We start from the raw sequence: 27,718 nt of genomic DNA, 5'->3' as shown, positions 1-27,718 counted from the left end.
TCTCCCTCACCAACTTCAAACATCAGCTATCCGAGCAGCTAACCGATCGCTGCAGCTGTACATAGTCTATTGGTAAATAGCTCACCCTTTTTCACCTACCTCATTCCCATACTGTTTTTATACTGTTTTTATTTATTTACTTTTCTGCTCTTTTGCACACCAATATCTCTACCTGTACATGCCCATCTGATCATTTATCACCAGTGTTAATCTGCAAAATTGTATTATTCGCCTACCTCCTCATGCCTTTTGCACACATTGTATATAGACTGCCCATTTTTTTCTACTGTGTTATTGACTTGCTAATTGTTTACTCCATGTGTAACTCTGTGTTGTCTGTTCACACTGCTATGCTTTATCTTGGCCAGGTCGCAGTTGCAAATGAGAACTTGTTCTCAACTAGCCTACCTGGTTAAATAAAGGTGAAATAAAATAAAATAAATAAAAATGATAATGAGTATCAGAAGTAAAAATACAGTCAGTCTGGCCTGCTACTGTGCCTTTCTACACCTTATAAAATTGTCGAGAGTAGACTCACAACTGATCTTAATGGAATGAAACATTCAAAATCACAGGACTTTTGAGCCGTTGTTCAAATGACACAGTATATAGTATATGGCCAATGGCTAAGGGCTGTTCTTATGCACAATGTAACACGGAGTGCCTGGATACAGCTCTTAGCCGTGGTATATTGGCCATATACCACAAACCCCCAAGGTGCCTTATTGCGATTATAAACTGGTTACTAACATCATTAGAAGAGTAAAAAGTAATGTTTTGTCATACTGTACCAGTCTGATATACCATAGCTTTCATCCAATCAGCATTCAGGGCTCGAACCACCCAGTTCATAATTAAGCAGTAATGCACGAGGAGGTGTGATATATGGCCAATATATCACGGCTAAGGGCTGTCCTAATGCACGACGCAATCGGAGTGCCTGGACACAGCCCTTATCTGTGGTATATTGGCCATATACCACAAACCCCCAAGGTGCCTTATTGTGATTATAAACTGGTTACCAACCTAATTAGTGCAGGGAAAACAAATGTTTTCTCATAACCATGGTATACGGTCCGATATGTCAGCCAATCAGCATTCAAACCACAAAGTTTATAATTATACTTAGTGCAAGGAAAAGGCAGTGCATAAGGGAAGTACTAAAACACCTTGATTATAGGGGAGGCGCATACAAGCAGATGGGGACATTTGAATAGGATGGAAGAATTATATCGTAAAAAAATGCAAGAGAGTCAATGTAAACATAGGAAAAAAAACACACTACCACCGCCTGTGCCCAATTTTTTTTAAACACACACAACCCTCCCCAAAGCAAAATAAAAAAGTTTGACAACCCCTGCTCCGTAAATTTCGATCTGTCCTTAATGTAAAATGATTGAGCAAGCTTCACTGGTTTGCGGGCTATTCAATGGAAAACGAAAGCTATTACTATTCTCCCATGGCGTCCAGCAGCGTAAATGGTAAGACGCATTATATATGAACTGGTTAGATTATTTCCTTACAATGTTTTATTTTATTATATCCCCTTCCCTTGTAATATTTATGTTTCATGTCAAGCGATATGATGCGTGAATTGTTGTTGTTTCGTGTCGGACAGACGGCTTTGATTCAATAGGTCCTAGCGAACTTGACAACACGTTAAAGTTAATTTAGGTGTTTTATATAAAATTCACATTTCTATGTTTACTTTGTTCTCAGGTATAGTCGTTATGGTAAAGTTACTATAATAGTAGGATTTTGTTTCTAGCAAATTCTAACATGCTTTCACTTTCATTTCTGTAATTCATAACGATGTCCTATAATGCTCAGGATAGACAAACTGGTAGACTGAAAACAAGGAAGCCATGCCTATACGCAGCTTCACTACATGACCAAAAGTATGTGGACATCTGCTCGTTGTACATCTCATTCCAAATCATGGGCATTAATATGGAGTTGGTCCCCCCTTGTGTTTTATATAAAATTCACATTTCTATGTTTACTTTGTTCTCAGGTATAGTCGTTATGGTAAAGTTACTATGATAGTAGGATTTTGTTTCTAGCAAATTCTAACATGCTTTCACTTTCATTTCTGTAATTCATAACGATGTCCTATAATGCTCAGGATAGACAAACTGGTAGACTGAAAACAAGGAAGCCATGCCTATACGCAGCTTCACTACATGACCAAAAGTATGTGGACATCTGCTCGTTGTACATCTCATTCCAAATCATGGGCATTAATATGGAGTTGGTCCCCCCTTTGCTGCTATAACAGCCTCCACTCTTTTGGGAAGGCTTTCCACTAGATGTTGAAACATTGCTGCAGGGACTTGCTTCAATTCAGCCACAAAAGCATTAGTAAGGTCAGGCAACTGATGTTGGGTGATTAGGCCTGGCATGCAGTCAGCGTTCCAATTCATCCCAAAGGTGTTTGATGGGATTGAGGTCAGGGCTTTGTTCTTCCACACCGATCTCAACAAACCATTTGTGTGTGGACCTCACTCTGTGTATCGGGGCATTATCATGCTGAAACAGGAAAGGGTCTTCCCCATTGCCACAAAGTTGGATGCACAGAATTGTCAAGAATGTCATTGTATGCTGTAGTGTTAAGATTTTCCTTCACTGGAACAAAGGGGTCTAACCCAAACCACGAAAAACAGCCCCAGACCATTATTCCTCCTCTACCAAACTTTACAGTTGGCAGCATGCATTGGGGTAGGTAGCTTTCTCCTGGCATCCACCAAACCCAGTTGGACTACCAGATGGTGAAGCGTGATTCATCACTCCAGAGAAAATGCATTTCCACTGCTCCAGAGTCCAATGGCGGCGAGCTTTACACCACTGTCATTGCGCATGGTGATCTTAGGCTTGTGTGTGGCTGCTCGGCCATGGAAATCCATTTAATGAAGCTCCTGATGAACAGTTCTTGTGCTGATGTTGCTTCCGGAGACAGTTTGGAACTCGGTAGTGAGTGCTGCAAGGACAGACAATTTTTACATACTTCAGCACTCGGCGGTCCCGTTCTGTTGTTGCTCCTAGATGTTTCCACTTCACAATAGCAGCACTTACAGTTGACCGGGGCAGCTTTAGCAGGGAAGACATTTAACGAACTGACTTGTTGGAAAGGTAGCATCCTATGACGGTGCCACGTTGAAAGTCACAGGTCTTCATTAAGGCCATTCTACTAACAATGCTTGTCTATGGAGATTGCATGGCAGTGCGCTTGATGCCATACACCTGTCAGCAATGGGTGTGGCTGAAATAGCCGAATCCACTCATTTGAAGGGGTGTCCACATGCTTTTGTATGTATAGTGTAAATCAAAATCCTTCTTGTCAATTTAACCAGGTCCATATTGCTGTTATCAATTGTGGGAAACACATTTAACACTGCATTCAGTCTAAACCCCATAATAAGCAGGAGGACAGCATTACACACTGTAAAACCGGATAAGTTCTGGCTTCTCAAACATTGAGGGGGGAAAAGGGAAGTTAAGAAACTTAAATAGCTGAAGTGAGCAGTACTATCTTCATATGAGTAAAACAAATGCAGTTTCTTTTGAGTAAGGTATACTTACATTTAAGCCTCCAGTGTGCCTTGCCTTTGAATTGTAGAGTTACCTCCCATGACTGTATTTGTTCATGAGAGACGTAGTTGTTGAATTTGTTCATTTTCAGTCCTGTGGCCTTCACCAAGTGAGTTCCTAGGCGAAGATCATTATAATTGAGCTATGACATACAGTATACCTTAACATAAAGCCTTAAACCGTGGCCTGAAACTCATGGCTTACAGGACTGAAACTCATGGTTTACAGGCCACAACAGGCCTGTAACTAGGGTTGCAAAATATATTGTTTAAAGTAATTATCAAAACCAGAGAAAGTTTCAAACAAAACTATGCTCATCCATATCAAATGCTTTAAAAATATGTATAAGAACACTATAGTCTATGACATCTAAGACCAAACAAATATTACAAATGTGTCTCCCTCATGAATCCCATGTCAAGTCATACTTTGGGTCTCAGTGTGTGTCCCTAAACATAATTTAGTCTCAGCTGCAGCGTTCAAATTGTGGTCAGAGTGTGACTGTGAATCACAGCTTTAAAAACGGAGTTACCTGCCATTGGAGGCTTGGGCTGCTTGCTCTCAAAGTGCTATAAAAGGTCATGTACAAATTGGAGGACGTAATAATCTGTGGCTTAGATGGAATTCAAAGTTGACAAAGGATAAACTGAGCAATGTAATGCAACAAACTACTACACATGAAAGACTGTACCACACAGGCCAGGGTTAGAACCTTCGTCGGAGCATCGTTAAATCTCCGAGCTGTTTCCCAAAACCATTTTTACTGAAGTTGCACTTGAAAACGCTTGTTACTTACCAGATGCCTCAGACCACTCGTAACACAGCTTAGTGCGTCGTTAGAGGTGTTTTCCCCTACCATATCACTTCACACAGATCTCTGCTAAACATAGAATCAAGATACTTCTGCCTATGACTTCGGAACTAACTTGAGTACAAATGACGACATCAAAAAAAGCCCTGAATTGCATTTGCAATTACACCATATTGGGGTCAGCGGCTCCAGCGACGTGCTCCGACCACAAACTGTCTGTCATATGCTGTTGTCACGAACCGGCTCGAAGTTCATAACAAAAAGGGAGGCAACGTGGAGATAAGGAATAACAAAATATATTTATTAACTGAAGTAAATTCAATTAACAATGGTGTGTGTAGTCAGTAATCAGTAGTGTAGTGAGTGTTTGCGTGCATAAATGTGATAAGAGGGATGTTGAAAGGTGCCAAAGCAAACAAACGGGCCACAAAAATGCCACAGCCAAAATCTATAAGTGTGTCTGCAGAGAGAGAGTCTCGTCAATGAATGGAGAAAGATGTGTATTTATCCCGGGACACACCCGGGCCTAGGTGTCCCATGTCTCTGACGACCCTCCCAGTTCCGCCCACCGACATCCTAATAAGGAAAAAAAGAGCAAAGAGAAAGAATATGGCAGACAGAGTGGGAGGGTCATCACCCCCCTCCAGTAATCGGTATCAGCGTTGAAAAATCATAATCGGTCGACCTCTAGTGTCTGGGGCACGACTGAAAGAGGAGCGACCCCTAGGTAAATCTGGGTCACCTTCCCAGAGCAAACTCTCTCGCCAGTTTGTACAACGCGATTCAAACCAGAGCATACCAGACCTATTTTCTGTCCATATCCCCAGATTCCTACCGCAAGCTCTGGACATTTTCACCTGGATCATCTCAGCTAGCTAGCTGCAATCTGAGTGACTACTCCTGGCTAACTTCTGTCCCGAACCAAGCACCAATTAGCCTGGAGCTCCCGGCTAGCTGAAGAGGCCCACCAGCCACTCCTGAGCCTCAATACCCGGACCTCTTCTACTGCCGGTACGGGGCACGGAACCCCGCCGATCCTTCATGACTGGACTTCCGGTGTAATCTGCTCGAGGGAGTACTCAACTGGCGCCTACGTCTTGACGTCCCCTAAATGTCCATTTGCTAGCCGCGGCCCGCTAGCTGTCTAGAGCATATTGGACTGTTAGCTGAATAGATCCATCGGCCAATTTCTTGGGCCACTATACCTATTTTGCCAATTGGACTTGGACTCCTCTGCTACTCAGAACCTTAGTAATCCATCACGACTGGTCTATCGACGTCACCACACGCGGAGGCTAAAACAGACATTCCTCTGTCTTGACGTCCCTCTAAGGCCCTTCTGCTAGCTTGGTAGCCCCGGACTGCTAGCTGTCTGAATTGCTGTGTCTCTACCAGCCCATCCAATCACTGGACCCCTATGATCACTCGGCTACGTATGCCTCTCCCTAATATCAATATGCCTTGTCCATTACTGTCCTGGTTAGTGATTATTGTCTTATTTCACTGTAGAGCCTCTAGCCCTGTTCGATATGCCTTAACCAACCATTTAGTTCCACCTCCCACATATGCGGTGACATCACCTGGTTCAAACGTCTCTAGAGACAATATCTCTCTCATCATTACTCAATGCCTAGGTTTACCTCCAATGTACTCACATCCTACCATACCTTTGTCTGTACATTATGCCTTGAATCTATTTTATCGCGCCCAGAAACATGCTCCTTTTACGCTCTGCTCTGAATGCACTAAACGACCAGTCCTGGTAGCCTTTAGCCGAACCCTCATCCTACTCTTCCTCTGTTCCTCTGGTGATTTAGAGGTTAATCCAGGCCCTGCAGTGCCTAGCTCCACTCCTACTCCCCAGGTGCTCTCATTTGTTGACTTCTGTTACTGTAAAAGCCTTGATTTCATGCATGTTAACATTAGAAGCCTCCTCCCTAAGTTTGTTTTAGTCACTGCTTTAGCACACTCTGCCAACCCGGATGTCCTAGCCATGTCCTGGCTTAGGAAGACCAACAAAAACCCTGAAATTTCCATCCCTAACTATAACATTTTCCGACAAGATAGAACTACCAAAGGGTGCGGTGTTGCAATCTACTGCAGAGATAGCCTGCAGAGTTCTGTCTTACTATCCAGGTCTGTACCCAAACAATTCAAGCTTTTACTTTTAAAAATCCACCTTTCCAGAAACAAGTCTCTCACCGTTGCCGGTTGCTATAGACCACCCTCTGTGCCCTGGACACCATATTTTAATTGATTGACCCTATCTATCTTCAGAGCTCGTGCTGCTAGGTGACCTAAACTGGGACATGCTTAACACCCCGGCCAGACCTGACTGCCCTTGACCAGCACAAAAACATCCTGTGGCGTTCTGCATTAGCATCGAATAACCCCTGTGATATGCAACTTTTCTGGGAAGTTAGGAACCAATATACACAGGCAGTTAGGAAAGCTAAGGCTAGCATTTTCAAGCAGAAATTTGCATTCTGTAGCACAAACTCAAAAAAGTGTAAAGTCCATGGAGAATAAGAGAACCTCCTCCCAGCTGCCCACTGCATTGAGGCTAGGAAACACTGTCACCACCGATAAATCCACTATAATTCAGAATTTCAATTAGCATTTTTCCACAGCTGGCCTTGCTTTCCACCTGGCTACCCCTACCCCGGTCAACAGCCTGCACCCCCCACTCGCCCAAACCTCACCATTTCTCCTTCACCCAAATCCAGATAGCTGATGTTCTGAAAGAGCTGAAAAATCGGGACCCCTACAAATCAGCCGGGCTAGACAATCAGGACTCTCTCTTTCTAAAATGATCTGCCGAAATTGTTGCAACCCCTATTACTAGCCTGTTCAACCCCTCTTTCGTGTCATCTGAGATTCCCAAAGATTAGAAAGCTGCCGTGGTCATCCCCCTCTTGAAAGGGGGAGACACTCTAGACCCAAACTTCAGACCTATATCTATTCTACCCTGCCTTTCTAAGGTCTTCGAAAGCCAAGTTAACAAACAGATTACCGACCATTTCGAATCCCACCTGACCTTCTCCGCTATGCAATCTGGTTTCAGAGCTGGTCATGGGTGCACCTCAGCCACGCTCAAGGTCCTAAACAATATCATAACCGCCATCAATAAGAGACATTATTCATCGACCTGGCCAAGGCTTTCGACTCTGTCAATCACCACATTCTTATTGGCAGACTCAACAGCCTTGGTTTCTCAAATGATTGCCTCGCCTGGTTCGCCAACTACTTCTCAGACAGAGTTCAGTGTGTAAAATCGGATGGCCTTTTGTCCGGACCTCTGGCAGCCTCTATGGGGTGCCACAGAGTTCAATTCTCGGGCCGACTCTCTTCTCTGTATACATCAATGATGTCGCTCTTGCTGCTGGTGATTCTCTGATCCACCTCTACGCAGACGACACCATTCTGTATACCTCTGGCCCTTCTTTGGACAGTGTGTTAACTAACCTCCAGACAAGGTTTATGTAATGGAAAAGGCAGGTGTTACTAGTGTTTTGTACACTCAGTGTACATCACATTGAAAATACTCACTCATATTATTCTCCTAATTTCCACAAGGGGCCTGCATTTTACATGTAGCTCCCATTTTTGTGATTTACTTTTAACAATGGAAAATGATTTATTTGTATGTTGTGCCTTTCTGAATGTATATTTTTTTGTATAATATAAAACAACACTGCCATAAATGCATATAAAATAACAAAACAGGTACCAATTAACAAAGAATTAAATATTAAATGTATTGTGTAAATGAACTGCTACTGTTTTTTAGGTAGCATTTATTTGCATTACAAAATACTTTAAATATTTCCCAGTCTTTACATTTTTCCCTACAATGCAATGTAATATATGGTAACCTACTGTATTCAGCTTATACAGTTTGTTACTGTTGATTATACAGTTATTTTCTGTGACAATTACAGGATTTTTTTTACAGTGTACAAAACACAATTTGATATCACACTGATCCAATATCACACTGTAAGCACAGCTTCTCTTCTATTTCCTATTATTCTATTAAATTCTATTTTATTTCTATTTTTTCCCCCTGTCCAGACCCTAGTCAAGGGAACAGCTACCAGGAGAACTTCAGCTGCTCTGAGAGTAACTCTGAGAGCAGTGCTACAGAAGAGGAATCAGACAGTGATGCAGCAGGAACCCGACAGGTCAGAACTAAGTCTGTAAAAATATCAAGCATCCTTTTTTTTAGTAGTTTCGATCTGGGGCTCAAATTAAACATTTTATGTAAAAAATAAAATAAAATAGCCTGTACAAATGAACTGTTCAACTTTACAAATGGAATCCCATATAATTCCTTCTAAAAAGAAAAATGTGAACTATCTATGTAATATGGTAATTTAGAGAATGCTTTCATCCAAACACTGATAGTTAACAAATATAGTGCCTTTTTCAGACCCCTTGACTTTTTTCCACATTTTGTTACATTACAGCCTTATTCTAACATTTATAAAATATTTTTTCCCCCTCATCAATCTACACACAATACCCCATAATGACAAAGCAAAAACAGATTTGTAGACAGTTTTGCAAATGTACAAAAAAAAAAAAACTGAAATATCACATTTACATAAGTATTCAGACTCTTTACTCAGCACCTTTGGCAGTGATTACAGCAATGAGTCTTCTTGGGTATGACGCTACAAGCGTGGCACAATTGTATTTGGGGAGTTTCTCCCATTCTTCTCTGCAGATCCTCTCAAACTCTGTCAGGTGATATGGGGAGCATCGCTGCACAGCTATTTTCAGGTCTCTCCAGAGATGTTCGATCGGGTTCAAGTCCGGGCTCTGGCTAGGCCACTCAAGGACATTCAGAGACGTGTCCCGAAGCCACTCCTGCCTTGTCTTGGCTGTGTGCTTAGGGATGTTGTCCTGTTGGAAGTTGAACCTTCGCCCCAGTCTGAGGTCCTGAGTGCTCTGGAGCAGGTTTTCATCAAGGATCTCTCTGTACTTTGCTCCGTTCATCTTTGCCTCGATCTTGACTCGTCTCCCAGTCCCTGCTGCTGAAAAAAAAAGACTTCAATCTTGATTTCATCAGACCAGAGAATCTTGTTTCTCACGGTCAGAGAGTCTTTAGGTGCCTTTTGGCAAACTCCAAGTGGCCTGTCATGTGCCTTTTACTGAGAGTGGCCACTGTGCCTTTTATGGTAGAGTGGCCAGCTTCCGTCTGGCCACTCTACCATAAAGGCTTGATTGGTGGAGTGCTGCAGGAATGGTTGTCCTTCTGTAAGGTCCTCCTATCTCCACAGAGAAACTCTAGAGCTCTGTCAGAGTGACCATCGGGTTCTTGGTCACCTCCCTGACCAAGGGCCTTCTCCTCCGATTGCTCAGTTTGGCCAGGCGTCTAGCTCTTGGAAGAGTCTTGGTGGTTCCAAACTTCTTACATTTCAGAATGATGGAGGCCACTGTGTTCTTGGGGACCTTCAATGCTGCAGACATTTTTTGGTACCCTTCCCCAGATCTGTGCCGTGACACAATCCTGTCTCGGAGCTCTACGGACAATTCCTTCTACCTCATGGCTAGGTTTTTTTTCTGACATGTACTGTCAACCTTATATAGACAGGTATGTGCCTTTCCAAATCATGTCAAATCAATTGAATTTACTACAGGTGGACTCCAATCAAGTTGTTGAAACATTAAGGATGACCAATGGAAACAGGATGCACCTGTGCTCAATTTCGAGTCTCATAGTACAGCGTTAGAATACTTATGTAAATAAAGTATTTCTATTTTACAAACCTGTTTTTGCTTTGTAGTTATGAGGAATGGTGTGTAGATTGCTGAGGATTTTTTTTAAATCTATTCCATTTTAGAATAAAGCTGTAACGTAACAAAAATGTGGAAAAAGTCAAAAGTCATCCTGTCATATCTATTTCAGTTTAATTGATTATATTATATTTGATTAGGATCAGGAAGAGCCTTGCCGGTACTACAACAGTGGTCACTGCCGGGATGGGAAAAGGTGCCACTACCTACACGTCTGCAAATACGCACTGAGAGGCAACTGTCGCTATGGAGCCAAGTGTCGCCTCAAGCACCTCAGCTCCTCCTCTGACAGTGATGGAGTTAGTGTGAGGAGGGAAAGGAGGAGGTCTCTATCTGGAGGGAGAAGAGGAGGCGGTGGGAGAGAAAGGAGGAGATCTTCATCTGGAGGTAGAGGAGGAGGTGGAAGGAGGGACAGGAGGAAGTCTTTATCTGAAGGTAGAGGAGGAGGTGGGAGAGAAAGGAGGAGATCTTCATCTGGAGGTAGAGGAGGAGGTGGAAGGAGGGACAGGAGGAAGTCTTTATCTGGAGGTAGAGGAGGAGGTGGGAGAGAAAGGAGGTCTTCATCTGGAGGTAGAGGAGGAGGTGGAAGGAGGGACAGGAGGAGGTCTTTATCTGGAGGGAGAGGAGGAGGTGGGAAAGAAAGGAGGAGGTCTTCATCTGGAGGTAGAGGAGGAGGTGGAAGGAGGGACAGGAAGAGGTCTGTATCTGGAGGGAGAGGAGGAGGTGGAAGAGAAAGGAGGTCTTCATCTGGAGGTAGAGGAGGAGGTGGAAGGAGGGACAGGAGGAGGTCTTTATCTGGAGGGAGAGGAGGAGGTGGAAGGAGGGACAGGAGGAGGTCTTTATCTGGAGGGAGAGGAGGAGGTGGGAAGAGGGACAGGAGGAGGTCTTTATCTGCAGGGAGAGGAGGAGGTGGGAGGAGAGACAGGAGGAGGTCTTTATCTGCAGGGAGAGGAGGTGGAAGGAGGGACAGGAGGATGTCTTTATCTGCAGGGAGAGGAGGAAGTGGGAGAGAAAGGAGGAGGTCTTCATCTGGAGTGAGAAGAGGAGACCGGGCCAGGGAAAGTTCTTCATCTAGAGGTGAGACGTGTACTAGGCTGTAATAGGGTCAGAGAGGAAGGGAGGGAGTCGACAAGTTTGCTTCCATTCAATCCATAAACCTTGAAATGTGTAAAAATGTTAATTGACCAAGACTGAAAATGGACAATGGCCTAATCAAGTTATTATGTTTGTGTTTGTGACCATGAACAGAGATATGTATGGATGCAACGAATGAGTGTGTTGTGAGTGTAATTTACCTGTATCCATTTTGTGCTCCACTGTCAGGGGCTCAGCGTGACATTAGCGGGCCATACAAATGGCAGTTGGAAGATGGACATGGCTGGAAGGACATTGCCAACGATCACATTTTGGAGGGACAGTACTCCCAACCCAACATTAAGGGCATCAATATCTACAACACCCCCCACGGGTAAGGTGACATTAGCTGGCCATACACCTGATGGTGTTAGTTTTGTTCAGAGCCAGATAGGCCTACATACATTGTCTGTATATACAATATATATACAGTACCAGTCAAAAGTTTGGACACACCTACTCATTCAAGGGTTGTTCATTATTTTTTTAAATTCTCTGTGTTGTAGAATAATAGTGAAGACATCAAAACTATGAAATAACACAGATGGAATCATATAGTAACCAAATAAGTGTTAAACCAATCAAAATATATATATATTTTTGAGATTCTTCAAAGTAGCCACCCTTTGCCTTGATAAACTCTTAGCATTATTTCAACCAGCTTCACCTGGAATGCTTTTCCAAAAGTCTTAAAGGAGTTCCCACATATGCTGAGCACTTGTTGGCTGCTTTTCCTTCACTCTGTGGTCCAACTCATCCCAAACCATCTCAATTGTCATCTAATGCAGTACTCCATCACTCTCCATCTTGGTCAAATAGCCCTTACACAGCCTGTAGGTGTGTTGGGTCATTGCCCTGTTGAAAAACAAATGATTGTCCCACTAAGCGCTAACCAGATGGGGTGGCATATCGCTGCAGAATGCTGTGGTAGCCATTCTGGTTAAGTGTGCCTTGAGTTCTAAATAAATCACAGACAGTGTCACCAGCAAAGCACCCCCATACCATCACACTACCTCCTCCATGCTTCCCGGTGGGAACCACACATGCGGAGATAATGTGTTCACCTACTCTACTGCTCACAAAGACACGGCGGTTGGTACCAAAAATCTCAAATTGGGACTTATCAGACCAAAGGACAGATTTCCACCGGTCTAATGTCCATTGTTCTTGTTTCTTGGCCAAGTAAGTATCTTCTTCTTATTGGTGTCCTTTAGTAGTGGTTTATTTACAGCAATTCAACCATGAAGGTCTGATTCATGCAGTCTCCTCTGAACAATTGATGTTGAAATGTGTCTGTTACTTGTACCTTGTGAAGCATTTATTTGGGCTGCAATTTCGGATGCTGGTAACTAATGAACTTATTCTTTGCAGCAGAGGTAACTCTGGGTCTTCCTTTCCTATGGCGGTCCTCAAGAGAGACAGTTTCATCATATCGCTTGATAGTTTTTGTGACTGCACTTGAAGAAACTTTAAAAGTTCTGGAAATGTTCCGGATTGACTGACCTTCATGTCTTAAAGTAATGATGGACTGTCGTTTTTCTTTGCTTATTTTAGCTGTTCTTTTACCAAATAGGGCTATCCTCTGTATACCACCCCTACCTTGTCACAAAACAACTGATTGGCCGAAATGCATAAAGAAGGAAAGTAATTCCAAAAATGTACTTTTAACAAGGCACACCTGTTAATTGAAATGCATTCCAGGTGACTGCGTACCTCACTAAGCTGGTTGAGAGAATGCCAAGAGTGTGCAAAGCTGTCATCAAGCCAAAGGGTGGCTACTTTGAATCTGTTTAACACTTTTTTCTTACTACGGGATTCCATATGTGTTATTTCATAGTTTTGATGTCACTTCACTGTTATTTTACAATGTAGAAAATAGTAAAAATAAAGAAAAACCCTTGAATGAGTCGATGTGTCCAGACTTGACTGGTATTGTATATATACAGTGGCAAGAAAAAGTATGTGAACCCTTTGGAATTACCTGGATTTCTGCATAAATTGTTCATAAAATTTGATTTGACCTTCATCTAAGTCACAACCATAGATGCACACAGTGTGCTTGAAATAATAACACACAAATTATTGTTCTTTTCTTGTCTATATTGAACACATCATTTAAACATTCACAGTCTAGGTTGTAAAAGTATGTGAACCCCGAGGCTAATGACTTCTCCAAATGCTAATTGGAGTCAGGAGTCAGCTAACCTGGAGTCCAATCAATGAGACAAGATTGGAGATGTTGGTAAGAGTTGCCCTACCCTATATAAAATCCTCACAAAATTTGAGTTTGCAATTCACAAGAAGCAAGCCTCGGACAAAAGAGATGTCAGAAGACCTAAGATTAAGAATTGTTGACTTGCATAAAGCTGGAAAGGGTTATAAAAGTATCTCTAAAAGCCTTGATGTTCATCAATCCACGGTAAGACAAATTGTCTATAAATGGAGAAAGTTCAGCACTGTTGCTACTCTCCCTAGGAGTGGCCTTCCTGCAAAGATGACTGCAAGAGCATAGAGCAGAATACTCAATGAGTTTAAGAAGAATCCTTGAGTGTAAGCTAAAGACTTACAGAAATCTCTGGAACATGCTAACATCTCTGTTGATAAGTCTACGATACATAAAACACTAAACAAGAATAGTGTTGGGAGAACACCACAGAAGAAGCCACTGCTGTCCAAAAAAACCATTGCTGGACGTCTGAAGTTTGCAACCTGGATGTTCCACAGCGTTACTGGCAAACTATTCTGTGGACAGATGAAACCTACAGTTGAGTTGTTTGGAAGGAACACACAACACTATGTGGAGAGAAAAAGGCACAGCACACCGACATCAAAACCTCATCCCAACTGTAAAGTATGGTGGCGGGAGCTTCATGATTTGGGGCTGCTTTGCTGCAGGGCCTGGACATCTTGCTATTATCGACAGAAAAATGAATTCCCAAGTTTATCAAGACATTTTTCAGAAGAATGTAAGGCTATCTGTCTGCCAATTGAAGGTCAACAGAAGTTGGGTGATGCAACAGTACAATGACCCAAAACACAGAAGTAAATCAACAACAGAATGTCTTCAACAAAAGTAAATAGGCCTTTTGGAGTGGCCCAGTCAGAGTCCTGACCTCAACCCCATTGAGATGCTGTGGCATGACCTCAATAGAGCAGTTCACACCAGACATCACAAGAATATTGCTGAACTGAAACAGTTTTGTAAAGAGGAATGGTCCAAAATTCCTCCTGATCGTTGTGCAGGTCTGGTCTGCAACTACAGAAAACGTTTGGTTGAGGTTATTGCTTTCAAAGGAGGGTCAACCAGTTATTAAATCCAAGGGTTCACATACTTTTCCCAGCCTGCACTGTGAATGTTTACACAGTGTGTTCAATAAAACATGAAAACGTATAATTGTTTGTGTGTTATTAGTTTAAGCAGACTGTGTGTATCTATTGTTGTGTCTTAGTTGAAGGTCAGCTCAAATTTGATGACCATTTTATGCAGAAATCCAGGTCATTCCAAAGGGTTCATATACTTTTTCTTGACACTATATATATATATGGGTTTGGTTTGGTTGATCTAAAGTCTTTCAATGACTTTGAAATAATTATTTTGGTAATTGAGACTCCCACCCCTCTCCCTCTGTCTTGTCTCTTTCTATTCTCTCTCTGTAGCAAAGTGAGTATAGATTTCAAGGCGATGAGAGTCCGCGGTAAGAATAATCTGAGAGTGAGGCGTTTGGATGGTCAGCAGACAGAGTGGATCTGGTTCTACTCGAGTGGCAAAGGCTGGACCAAGTATGGAGAAAAGGTACAGCAGAACACCAGGCAACAACTCCAAGTGTACCATTATCTTTAGAAGCTGAACTTAGGAACATGCCAGGGTTAAGGTCTATTCTATTTCAATTCAGTCAATTCAGGAAGTAAACTGAACTTAGGAACATGCCAGGGTTGAGGTCTATTCTATTTCAATTCAGTCAATTCAGGAAGTAAACTGAACTTAGGAACATGCCAGGGTTGAGGTCTATTCTATTTCAATTCAGTCAATTCAGGAAGTAAACTGAACTTAGGAACATGCCAGGGTTGAGGTCTATTCTATTTCAATTCAGTCAATTCAGGAAGTAAACTGAACTTAGGAACATGCCAGGGTTGAGGTCTATTCTATTTCAATTCAGTCAATTCAGGAAGTAAACTGAACTTAGGAACATGCCAGGGTTGAGGTCTATTCTATTTCAATTCAGTCAATTCAGGAAGTAAACTGAACTTAGGAACATGCCAGGGTTGAGGTCTATTCTATTTCAATTCAGTCAAGTCAGGAAGTAAACTGAACCATGGAAACCTCTTCTGGAACTCTGGAATCCTCTTCTCCAGTCTTAATTCAGCTTAGAAACATAATATCATATGACATGTAATGCTATCGAGAGAAAAAACGTGTCACAGAAACCATTGTTGAGTGACAGGAAGAGTGTTTGTCTTTTCTCTCAGGATTCCAAGGGAAACTCAGGCCCCATCCAGAGTTCTGAGATCGAGAAGAAATTCCAACTCAACCGTAACGGTTCTCTTACGTTCAACATCGGCTCTGATATCTTCGAGATCCGATTCAGACGTGAGTCGGACTGAAAGAAACCTCAGACAAACACTTATATTGACATTAAAACTTTAATGTCAAATCAATCAAATCACATTTTATTTGTCACATGCGTTAAATACAACTGGTAAAATCTTTACCGTGAAATACTTACTGACGAGCCCTTTCCCAACAATGCAGAGTTAAAAAGTAAAACATTTGCTAAAGAAAAAAAGGAAATAGTAACACAATAAAATGACAATAATGTGGCTATACAGTTTATATATATATATCTAAAAACACATACATACACCGCCTGTTATAGAGCTCCGGGATGTACTGGGCCGTACACGCTACCCTCTGTAGTGCCTTGTGGTCGATGCCAAGCAGTTGCCAGTCTGTGACTCACTCATGTCTGTGACTCATTCAAAACAGAAAGACTCAACGTAACTGGGAAAGTGAAAATATGTGAATAAAAAATGTCTGTGCTGCTTATTAGTTTCTCTGTTATGTGTTTGTCAGAAATGAGACAGGTGAGCGGCAAGAGGAAGAGGAAAGTTGTCCGTCGTCCAAAGTATCAACCACCTCAAAGCGGAAATCTGTAAGTTCAAACACAATCGAACAGATTGCCCCTTTAGGAGAAGACATCGACTGTGCCATAGATAAAACCCTCATTATTTGAATGTGCTGATTTGAATGTATTGATGTTTTACTTGAGACAAACAAATCGGTCTCTCTGATTGAACAGAATTGGTCGAGTGACGTCTGCTTTCCAGAGAGTGAAGATGTCTCCAGCGGGTCAGAGTGAATCTCCAGACTGGCAGTTTGGGGGGAAAAGTGGGTGCTGGCACACCTTCAAAGACAGTGCTGACATTGAAGACCAGTACCAGAAGGACTTCAATGGATCCATGTCCCTCACTGTCAACGGACAGGCCTACAAGCTGGACTTCTCAGGTAGGAGGCCTCAAGACGTGTGTCGCCTTGCAGATGATGTGTAACTCATGTTAGAGGAGACACAACTTCAGTGGGATCTCTTTTGAAGGTCATCATTCTCATAGTAGGTCTCAATCAATTAGATTTTCTAGAAACGGAATGGCAATATGTAATGACTATGTATTTAGGCCTTGTCTGAAGCATTCTCTAAATGTCTCTGTCTTTTGCAGCCATGAAGCAAACCAACCAGTCTACAAGGGCGACGCGCAACATCAGGCGTGTCTAGAGAGCATGATGAACAGAATTGTTGGGTTGCTATTACATGCAATATGTTTACATGCAATAACCTGCCATTAGCTCACGAACGGGAATAAATGCCTATTGCAGAAAAGGACTACAGATATTGGATATACTCCTGTACACACTGTGTATGAAACAACATGCACAATAACAAACTGTTTACCTTTTTCTGTGTGTTTTGTTGTTGTTGCCCCGCAAAAGCAACGTGCATTATCTGCAAATTTGGTAAGAAACATTTGATCTGTTGTAATGGCCTGGTGTAATATGTGATAATAAGGTATTTAGTTTCCTGACAAGAACAACCCAGTCAATCAGAATGTCATGAAGTACCAGAAATTGCTGTATGTCTGGACAGAAAAAGACTTTGAAGTCAGATTTGTCTGTTAAATATTTTAAGCAGATATTGCACTTTGCCTTTGTAGGGTATACATGTATGAGGAATGCTGTAGCAGACTGCCATGATCAAGTAACTGGGACATTTAGTTAACATGTGTGTGCATGATGTTGAAATGTAGGTCATACCTTTTATCTCAGGTGTTGTTTGAAAAGACGTGAATATTCAAAGCCCTAATTCAAAGCCTTAATATTTTAATTTAATCATTTATTTGAATCAAGGGTCATAGCCAATGATGTATATACACATCATTGGTCATCTAGCTTGTGTTCATTTCTAAAATGGCTTTTCAGAATAAACAGCCCACTTACTTTATACTTTACCCCTAGATTAGTTATATTTTTATTGGTGCAATAAATGCTCAGAAGAACTGTGAGTAAACAAATCCCGTTACGAACAGTTGAACAGTTTGACTTTTAGCAATGATGAATTGATTATGTTTTATGAAAATCAATTCAATACAATCTACAGTAATGTGGTAGTAACAATGTTGGAATAACACTGCGTTAAAATGTTCCTAAAAATGGGCTGACGCTTGTCCTAGGTACCTTCATGTGATTGAACGCTTAAACTGCCGTATTGTTACTGTACACAATGAATAAAGACAAAAACAGTGTATGTTTCCATGTAATAAGGTTTTGATTAAAAGCAGAATAAATTGCAATGATTTTATTTTGTGTTCTGGTAGTTTGCATGATTTTTCTTGGTTCTAATAAATCTGCGTTTCACCAACCCTTTGTTCTCCAATCTGAAAGGTTATGTCTTATGCGAAACAGAGACGCGCCCGTCAAACCCAAGAAATGAAAGTGAAAGCAGTACAAAAGAAATTCATGACTGATGTGTAAAGACGAATGAAACTTCCACTCTATATTTTCAACTAAAAGTAAGAAGTGTTATTTATACACAACCATTTAACTATTATATTTAAATAACTAGCCTTTCAACTTTTCTAGACATGATTTAATACCCATTTAATATTTTGGGAGTTTTTGTTGTTGTACTAAAGCAAGAAAATCGGCTCATCATTGACTAGATTATTTTTCACTTTGTTATAATGATTACGTTTCATATCTGTTATTTACAGTGTCATTACGTGGGTTTGGCAATAGTTATCTGGTAAGTTTACGAGCATTACAGGTCAACATTTCTCAGTTGCATTATTGTTTGCATAGACTATTGTCAATAACACACCAACAAAACACTTTATAGTCAAATGGCTAATGTTGATGTCACAGCTGACTACTTGAGCAATAAATCTGCCATAGCAGAAAATCAAGTGTTTAACCATGAATAAGAGCTCATAGACCTGCCGGTATATCATTCTGTAGATGTACATTATTTATAGGAAATAGTTTCAGACTCGTTTATTACCGGTCTAATCCTTATTGAAGGAATATGAGGAGGAGGAAGAGGAGGAGGAGGAAGAGAACTATGAGCAGAGCACGTCTAGTCAGTCTGCCTCAGGTAAGTTAAAGGGAAAGAACTACAGAAACTGACCTTAAGATCAGTGCAAAGGGGGCAACTGCAACAGATGACACACAATTGCTATTCCTTTTTCGACAGCCAGGGGGAGCCACGTTGAGTGGCAGCTGTATGAAGGAGAGAGATGGCTTAGTATTGGCAATGACCATGTGATCGAGACCCACTACTGCCAGCCTGGGGCCAAAGGAATGAACATCTTCCCATCACACATGGGGTCAGTGTACATACAAATTTATTTTATACAGGCTGCATCCCAATAGTCTTGAATAGTGTTCATTCCTTGTCCCCTTTCCTTGATAGATAATATTGGTTCAAGGAGGTGAACAGGAGAGGAAGTATTTTAAGAGAATTAAGACTCAAACCTCGGATCTGATTATGTATTTGTTATATGTTATACAATAGTTCAGTAACCTCAGTTCTGACATATGTTTTTGAACAAACAGGTGGATTGTGTGTGTAGCCTTTCTGCTCTGTGTATTCTAGGCAGGTCTATATAGATTTTGATCAGATTGAGGCTCAAAATGCTGCCATGAGGGTACGGCGACTCACGTTCCTACCTCAGGGTCAAAGTGAAGACATCGGGTGGTATTTCAAAGACAATATGATATGGCGTGAATACGGTTCTTTGGTGAGTGAATCTGAAAACTCCCAAATGGTCCTATAATACATTTTAAATTGGAATTAAATAAAAATGAAATTCTCCCTGCATATTTCATTTCTCTCTCTTTCTGCTCACCCCCCTTTCTCCCGACGCCAGGGTCCAGGTCAGGGCTTGTCCTCAGTCAGTAGTGGTGATGTGGAACGACAGTACATCCTCAGACCTCAGGGGACCTTCCACTTCACTGTGGGGAGCACCAGCTACACCTTAGACTTCACAGGTAGACTCCACACAGGGCCGTATTCATTAGGTCACGCTGTAGCAAAACGTTTGGAAACGTGCAGCGGAAAAACAAACCAAGTTTTTCTTATTATAAATTCATAATCTCTCCCAATTATGGACTGTTTTGTCCCTCATCCCACCACATACAGTGTGATGTGACAGAGAAAGTAGCCAGTAGCATAGAGGGAACACCAGGGTTGAGATCTGGCACTTGGGGTTTGATTCAATCCATAGTGTGGAAGATCTGCGCTTTAGCGCAATTGACATTTAAAGGCAATGTTACCACGTTTGCGGAGACTGCATTCACTTAGACGCTGCATATTTTGCCTCAATTAGTAAATGACCTTCAAATGTCAACTGCGCTACAAGACAGGTCTTCTGCGGTATGGATTGAATTGATCTGTTTATTCATCACTTTTTGGACATAATGATATTGTCACCGCTGTTTGAAGAAGTGGACCAAAGCGCAGCGTGGTAAGTGTTCATGTTATTTTAATAGAACTGAACACTGAATAACAAAACAACAACGACCGAAACAGTTCTGTCTGGTGCAGACACACAAAAAAAGAAAACAACTACCGACAAAACACAGGTGGGAAAAGGCTACCGAAGTATGGTTCTCAATCAGCGACAACGATAGACAGCTGCCTCTGATTGAGAACCACACCTGGCCAAACACACAGAAATAGAAAACATAGAACACAAAAACATAGAATGCCCACCCCAACTCACGCCCTGACTAAACCAAAATAAAGACATAAAGATGATATCTAAGGTCAGGGCGTGACAGATGTACCTATTGATTCTTGAAGAATAAAACTTATAAATTCCTTGTGAGCTTAGTTCAACTGTCATACCCCATCAGAACCCCAAATACAAGCTTGTTTCACTCCAGTGTTTGTAAATTGAAACTAACATTTAATAGCCTCAAAGCATTGTTAAAACTATACTTTTGATATCATGGATGGTCAGTCCTTGCAATCATATCTCTATGAATTTGAGATTGGTTACATTTCCCCAGCTTCCTCCCTTACCTTTTTACCAAAACAGGGGCATGAAGAAGGATTTGTTTTTGTTTCAACTGCTGATTACCGCTTTAAGTTTATTTGTTGTTGTAGAGCAATTGACAACACTTTGCATATCCTGCAAGACAGCATTTTCCCGTACAATACAAAGGTTTCTCTTAGCATATGTATGTATTTCTTCTTCAGCTATGACACAGACCAATTCAGCCACCCGGGTACAGAGAAACGTCCGGCGGCGTCCAAAGTTCAACTCCGTCGTCTCAGGGAATGGCAGGTATGAGGTTTCATCCACAGCCTTATTCCATTTAGACCCCTGGTCTCTTCCCCTAGGAAAGGGCCTACGGTGAACTGCAGATATTTTGGTCCCTAGCCTCTTCCCCTAGGATAGGGCCTACAGTGAACAGCAGGTATTTTGGCCCCTAGCCTCTTCCCCTAGGACCTACGGTGAACAGCAGGTATTTTGGCCCCGAGCCTCTTCCCCTAGGATAGGACCTACGGTGAACAGCAGGTATTTTGGCCCCGAGCCTCTTCCCCTAGGATAGGACCTACGGTGAACAGCAGGTATTTTGGCCCCAAGCCTCTTCCCCTCGGATAGGACCTACGGTGAACAGCAGGTATTTTGGCCCCTAGCCTCTTCCCCTAGGACCTACGGTGAACAGCATTTATTATGCCGCCTCATCTATATACACCGTTAGGCGCCTGCCTCATTAATTTAACCTGTGTGATGGTTGTGTTGCCAAAGTTATTTGAATGGGTAAGTTCCAGGTCAACTTCACTGCCTTCGTTGTATTGCATCATCGACTGAGCACTCAGGCAGCTGTATTATATGATGTGTTTAGCTGATTATTTAAACCCATCCAGGCGTTGTGAGATCTGGCCGCCATCTGCAATGTAATCAGCCTGGAGCGCAGCCTTTCTGTATACAAACTGGCCTATAGGAATCTTGTAGGTGTTATTCAATAGAAATATTCATCAAATCTATACAGAAAAAGTTACAAACACCAAAACAAAATAGCCACAACATAATAATAGCATTAAATATACATTATTTAAAATGTGATTGGTTTCCCCTTTGACCTCAACTCAGTGTCAAGATAACTTTACATACTTTCCTGACACATGCAAGTGTGATCATCTATAGTTTCATACCTAGTTTGTCACAGCTACACTGAAGTGTAAATTCACTATTTCTTTGCAGCTTGTCCATTGCCCAATCAGCCCCCACTGTAATTGCCTCACCACCTCCCTCTGCTGGCTACACCTGGGAGTTCATGGGTGAGGAGGGAGTGTGGATAGAATACCAGACTCCAGTGAGTGGGACATTATTTTATTCCTTGAACCCTTGCAAATAGCACACTACATGACAGATTGTATATTGTATATGCCCTCATTAAGGTGAGAAAGGGGGAGGGAGACAGTCATGGTAAAGCAGCACATCATATGTGGCTATTTCCAGAGTTGCTCACTGGAGAGTGCTGGGATTGAGAGACGCTACCAGAAGAACCCTAAGGGACAGATACGCTTCAAAGCTGGGAGATATTCCTACACCCTCGACTTCTCAGGTCCGACTGACTTAAATACTGGTGTACCATAACGTGACCTGTCTAGGAACACTCCTGAACGGTTCTGTGTCTCTTCCAGGCATGTGAAAGACCAACGTTCGCACCGGGACCAAAAGAATTGTGAGGAGAACTCAATGTGAAGCTCAACAAACAAGCAGGTATGGACAATACAGGCTGGGAACCTAGAGCAAGGAGTTTTACTGACCAAAGTCTAGGTTAGGGCCAAGAGTTTTTCCTGGTCTGCTCATGTAGTCAGGAAGATGTCCTGGCCATTAGTCAAGGCCTTTCTGACCTGCTAGAGAGAACCCATGTGTAACAACAGTACAATGTGACAAATAATGAAAAACTATGTCTAATTCCTGTCCTCTCAGTGGAGGATTGGGTTTTACGGTCCCGTTGGCAGTTTCAAGACGTGGATGGAAGCTGGAAAGACTTTGCCAAAGTAAGATGAACTGTTTTACTGCTCTCTCTCATCAGACTCCATAAGAGTAGTCTTCATATTACTACATTAAAAACACATGACCAAGCAGCGTGTGTTGACTTAATCCTGTAGAGGAGCGACACCTGCAGTGTATCCAGCCAGGACATTGAAGCCCAGTACCAGCAGAACCCAAATGGAACTATGAACTTCACTACCAGGAGATTCAGCTATCAACTGGACTTCTCAGGTAAATATGTCATCTTCTCAGAACAAGTGCCTATAGCAGGGGTGTCAAACTCATTCCCTGGAGGGCCTGGTGTCTGCTGGTTTTTCCTTGTAATTACGACCTAAACCACCAGGTGAGGGGAGTTCCTTTCTAATCGATGACCTTCATTCATCAGTCAAGTACAAGGGAGGATCGGAAACCCGCCGAGACTCGGCCCTTTGTGGAATGAGTTTGACAAGTGCCTAACGGGTAAAGGATAGCGGTTGGTTGAAGGTTGAGGAATAGTTTAATTGATTTGATCAATCCAAACTCCAAGCCAAGCGTTTCCTGTGTTGGAGAACATTATTGTCATGACTTAACAGTTGTTTGATTTGTCTTTCGCAGCCCTGACCCAAAGAAACCTGTCCACTCAGACCACCCGATCTGTTCGACGCCTGAACTAATCACTGCCCACGACACTGTCCTCTGTCAGGGGCAAAGTGCAATACCCTGGCAGTGGAGGCTGGTGGGAGGAGCTATAGAAGGACAGGCTCATTGTAATGGCTGGAACGGTATCAAACACAAGGAAACGTTTCACTCCGTTTCTTTCATTCCATTCCAGCCATTACAATGAGCCCGTCCTCCTATAGCTCCTCCCACCAGCCTCCACTGTACCTTGGGTGCATCTCAATTGTCTAAAGTGGCTTCCTCTCAAACCCATTTCTTCATGTGCACAGTGAAGACTGAGATGGAACCCCTTCCATTCCACTTCTTCCTAAAAATGAAACTTGTTTACATATGTATTCATGTATTTCCTGTTATTTGTTCTGACAGTGTGCATATACTGAAAAACCAATACTGTTATTAGAAAAGTAGCTTCTGACAATCTGCACAATACTTTTTTTAAAATGTGATCTGTAGAAAGAACCCTCTCACTGCCAATGGTACAAAAGGAACAAGCCTTTTGTACATGTTCTAGCATGTACATTTTCTCATTGTCTTCAGTTTGAATAAAGGTGATTTTCAAGTATCTACTGTTGAGGCCATCTTATTCCAGAACTCAAAGTTCCTCTTCAAATCTCTGGCTCCAGACTCAAATACACAGACATCATAGAGAATATTAGATTGTGTATTTTCATATATATGTACAGATTTTCATTGAACCACCTCAGACAACACCACACAATACATAGTTCATAGAGGCGACACGACACATATGACAGCAGTAGGATACAAAGGATCAGAACTCTTGTAGAAGAATAGGTTTTCTTTTTTGTCCTCGCGTCCAAACGCACGAATCACGATGACAGGAAATGCAATCCAGTTCTCGCCCTCAAACAGGCTTCTGTCGTCATAGTTACAATCACATGAACATTGCAGCTGCCTTTCGTGAAAGATGGACATCAGAGAGGTCTTCGCCCAATCAGGACAGACCTCCATCACTTGTGTCCAATAGAGAGGTTTTACAACCCAGAAGGCCCACCTGTTTGTTATACACTAGCCCATGGTATTATCATTGTGCCTGCTCAGTGACAGCTCACCTGGTCACGGTTTACAGTAGACATAATTATTCATTTAAATCCAACAAAGACCTGTGAATATAAATGAGCATGTGTTCAGTTAACAAAACCTACATCCCCAGTCTGCAAACAGTATTCAGTGAGGATTCACACAAGGGGGTGTCTCAGAAGTCTACAACGGCGTCCTTTTCTCATCTCCTTCCTTCACCTGCACTAGTCTGCAACAGATGACACTCCTGTCCCATTTGGCCCATAGGGCTTTCACCTTAACCTGGGATTTCAGTGCAGATAAAGGGAAGGAGATACGCGAAGGGGACGAGGAACAGAGGCTACTTTTGACTATTGAGATGCAGCCCCAGACTTAGTTCCACCCCAAGGATTATTACTGCACACAGCGTTCCTCTAAGGCCTCTCAAATCATCATCACAAGAGCACAACAACCCAAGGCCCCTTTAAGAGCTCTCCCATTTTAAATAGATTTATTTATCAACCATTTAGGACAAGCCCCATTTAATGAAAAAGTGCTCAACTCATGATATATATATATATATATATATATAAAAACTGCATTTGATAGTACATTTGATATGTCCAACAATTAACTTAAAATGCACAGACTGCTTGCTTTGTTGAAAGCAGCCTGGTTTGATGCATGGAATAAAATAATTCATGACTAAATTGACCACATTTCAACAGGATCACAATAGGTGGTGTCCCAGTTTGGTCAGGTCAGTAACATGATGGAAGGGAACCCATTGATGAAGTCAGAGGGGTTATTACAAAACAGGAACACACAGGGCTAAAGTCACCAGACACCGGGCAAACTAACTCAATCAATTAGGATTGTGCTGACATTTCAATATGCACATGTGTATACTACTTCACATTCATTCACCAGCATATATCGACCAATCACTCCCTTACAGCAAACCATTCAGTACTTATGCAGGTGAGTTACTACAATGAGGAAGGTAGCCGTGTGTAACCGTCACCCTCACAGCACAGGCTTGTGTGTGGATAACAATCCCTAACCAGACTAATTGCCTAAACACAATCAACCCCTGCCTTTTCAAACTGGTCGTTGAATTGGATTTCTGCTCAGAAAATACCCTTTTCTTTAGGAGTGCAGAATTGCTAGTAACATTTCACCGCACCCACTATAACATCTGCTAAGCTGTGGACGCAACCAATACGCTTTGATTAGATTTTCACTTCCATCCAGTTTCATTTGGATTCATCTATTCTGTAAGAATCTTGACACTTATGACATCACTGTTGAATCCTTATCCATCATCTCATTCTAGGCAGAGAACAGAAAACATGGGTACTAAAAATCCCAAAATAGAGTGGGGTGTTACTGAGGAGACCGTTTCCATGGAGACTTGGCCTTTCTGCTCGTGCGGTTTAGCCGGCGATTCTACAGCTCTTATGGATTGTCGTCCTCAAAGCAACAGGACCCCACTAAAAAGAACCACGTTGATATGATATAGCAGGCTGCTGAGGTGGCAGCATGAATAACATGTGTTAGCGCTGGGCTACAAAGGAATGGACTGAGAAAGACTGGTCTCCATGCCACTGCTCATCCTAGCACATAGAACAGGGATTATGGAGAAGAGATGCATTCTAGAATAAAGCTTTCACCCCAAAGTGTCTCCGGTAAGAAACCCCCACAAACATTACTGAGAGCAGAACACAACGCAGGTCTCTCTCTCTCTCTCTCTCTCTCTCTCTCTCTCTCTCTCTCTCTCTCTCTCTCTCTCTCTCTCTCTCTCTCTCTCTCTCTCTCTCTCTCTCTCTCTCTCTCTCTCTCTCTCTCTCTCTCTCTCTCTCTCTCTCTCTCTCTCTCTCTCTCTCTCTCTCTCTCTCTCTCTCTCTCTCTCTCTCTCTCTCTCTCTCTCTCTCTCTCTCTCTCTCTCTCTCTCTCTCTCTCTCTCTCTCTCTCTCTCTCTCTCTCAAGACGGTTTGGAATCCACGTGCAGATTGAAAAGCTGGGTCTTCAGTGTTCAGTCCGATGGGAGCTTAGAAGAACCACACTGCAACCCAAACCACAGAAGATTAAAATACAAATAGCAACAAATATCAAGTGAATTTCATCATTTTCACAGTCGGTCCAAAAAGTGGATTTGTCTTTCTTCTTGTTTGCAGTTCAAAAGTCCACCTCCCCTTTCATCAGTCTGTCGTCATTAAAAGAGGGGAAAGTTGTTTTCAACCAAATAGGTCTTTCAGGTCGTTGTTGATGGACGAACTGTGTCTGAGCCCACCACCCGCGTTCATTACGGGAGCGGCTGTGGGCTGAGAGAAGTTCTGCGGGCTGAAGAAAGGGTTGGCCTGCATCCCGAACCCGCTGGTCACCCCTCCCATGGCTAAAGGCGCACCCTGCATCGGGGCAGTCTGACTGGGCTGGGCTGAACCAAACTGATTAAGCCAGGGGGTGGCGGTGGTCCCAGGGGTGAGCTTGGGAGGAGCCATTTGGTTGAGGCTGACTTTGGGCTTGTTGGAAGTGAATAAGGAGTCCAGGGCAGACATGTCAGGGGTGTTGGTACTCCCTTGGTTGTGGGTCAGGGCGCCAAAGTTAGGGGTGCTGGTGGTGGTGGCCATCCCTCCATAGAGGCCGGGGCCGGGGGGGCGCATGCCCTGCCCACCTGTCTGGAAACTCATGGTTGGGTTGTAGCCGTTGCTGGCCATAGAGCCCATGGGGGTGGTGGAGGGGTAGGCTGAGATGGTGCTGCCCTGGATGAGGCCTGGTCTGGGGGGAGAGGTGAGGGACAGGCTGCCCAGGGATGTCATATTGTTCAGCAGGCAGCTGGTCAGGTCCTTGGCCTGCCAAACACATCAGGTCAAATCAGCTTATCATCTCAATGACAAATAGGTGGCAGGTTAGAAGTGGAAACTAAAGCAGATTACATCACTCTCAAACATCAAACTAATCAATTATACAGATATTTTGTGATTGGTCTATATGAGGAGATCAAAACATGTAACCATGGATGGCTTCCAAGTAAGGAACTATACATTTTCACATGAGTATATATATATATATATATATATATATATATTTTTCACATGAGTATATATATACATTTTCACATGAGTATATATATACATTTTCACA

At 42.5% G+C, this 27,718-nt stretch overlaps 3 protein-coding genes across 7 annotated transcripts in view; 2 read left to right on the top strand and 1 right to left on the bottom strand.

Moving 5' to 3' along the window:
- The first annotated feature begins 1,333 nt into the window (after positions 1-1,333).
- LOC127914665 (protein mono-ADP-ribosyltransferase PARP12-like) lies at positions 1,334-18,183 on the top strand. Its single transcript, XM_052492547.1, has 9 exons — positions 1,334-1,481; positions 8,474-8,583; positions 10,342-10,588; positions 11,525-11,669; positions 14,993-15,128; positions 15,803-15,923; positions 16,407-16,485; positions 16,633-16,838; positions 17,048-18,183. The coding sequence occupies exons 1-9, from the start codon at positions 1,430-1,432 to the stop codon at positions 17,101-17,103; spliced, it is 1,152 nt and encodes a 383-aa protein (XP_052348507.1). The 5' UTR covers positions 1,334-1,429; the 3' UTR covers positions 17,104-18,183.
- A 74-nt stretch (positions 18,184-18,257) lies between these two features.
- Positions 18,258-24,116, top strand: LOC118378801 (protein mono-ADP-ribosyltransferase PARP12-like). Of its 4 annotated transcripts, none has more exons than XM_052492550.1 (13): positions 18,258-18,394; positions 18,596-18,627; positions 18,903-18,975; positions 19,075-19,207; positions 19,477-19,621; positions 19,751-19,871; positions 21,085-21,172; positions 22,097-22,208; positions 22,355-22,460; positions 22,540-22,618; positions 22,832-22,902; positions 23,014-23,128; positions 23,492-24,116. In XM_052492550.1, coding segments are annotated over exons 1-10 (819 nt in total). In that variant the 5' UTR covers positions 18,258-18,393; the 3' UTR covers positions 22,548-22,618; positions 22,832-22,902; positions 23,014-23,128; positions 23,492-24,116. The 4 variants fall into 4 exon arrangements, with proteins under 4 accessions (XP_052348510.1, XP_052348511.1, XP_052348509.1 ...); XM_052492551.1 differs by having other exon boundaries at positions 22,294-22,460; XM_052492549.1 differs by having other exon boundaries at positions 22,355-22,618.
- An 83-nt stretch (positions 24,117-24,199) lies between these two features.
- The window catches only part of LOC118383872 (SCY1-like protein 2), a 65,412-nt gene continuing 61,893 nt past the window's right edge, over positions 24,200-27,718 (bottom strand). For both annotated transcript variants that reach the window (XM_052492545.1, XM_052492546.1), the window contains one exon: positions 24,200-27,426. In XM_052492545.1, coding sequence (XP_052348505.1) covers positions 26,812-27,426 — 615 coding nt within the window. In that variant the 3' untranslated portion in view covers positions 24,200-26,811. The remainder of the gene's footprint in view (positions 27,427-27,718) is intronic.

Source organism: Oncorhynchus keta, chromosome 33 (genome assembly GCF_023373465.1).
Source record: "Oncorhynchus keta strain PuntledgeMale-10-30-2019 chromosome 33, Oket_V2, whole genome shotgun sequence".
Classification (NCBI taxonomy): Eukaryota; Metazoa; Chordata; class Actinopteri; order Salmoniformes; family Salmonidae; genus Oncorhynchus; species Oncorhynchus keta.
Note: the sequence above shows the minus strand (reverse complement) of the source record. Positions and strands in the feature narration are given on the sequence as shown.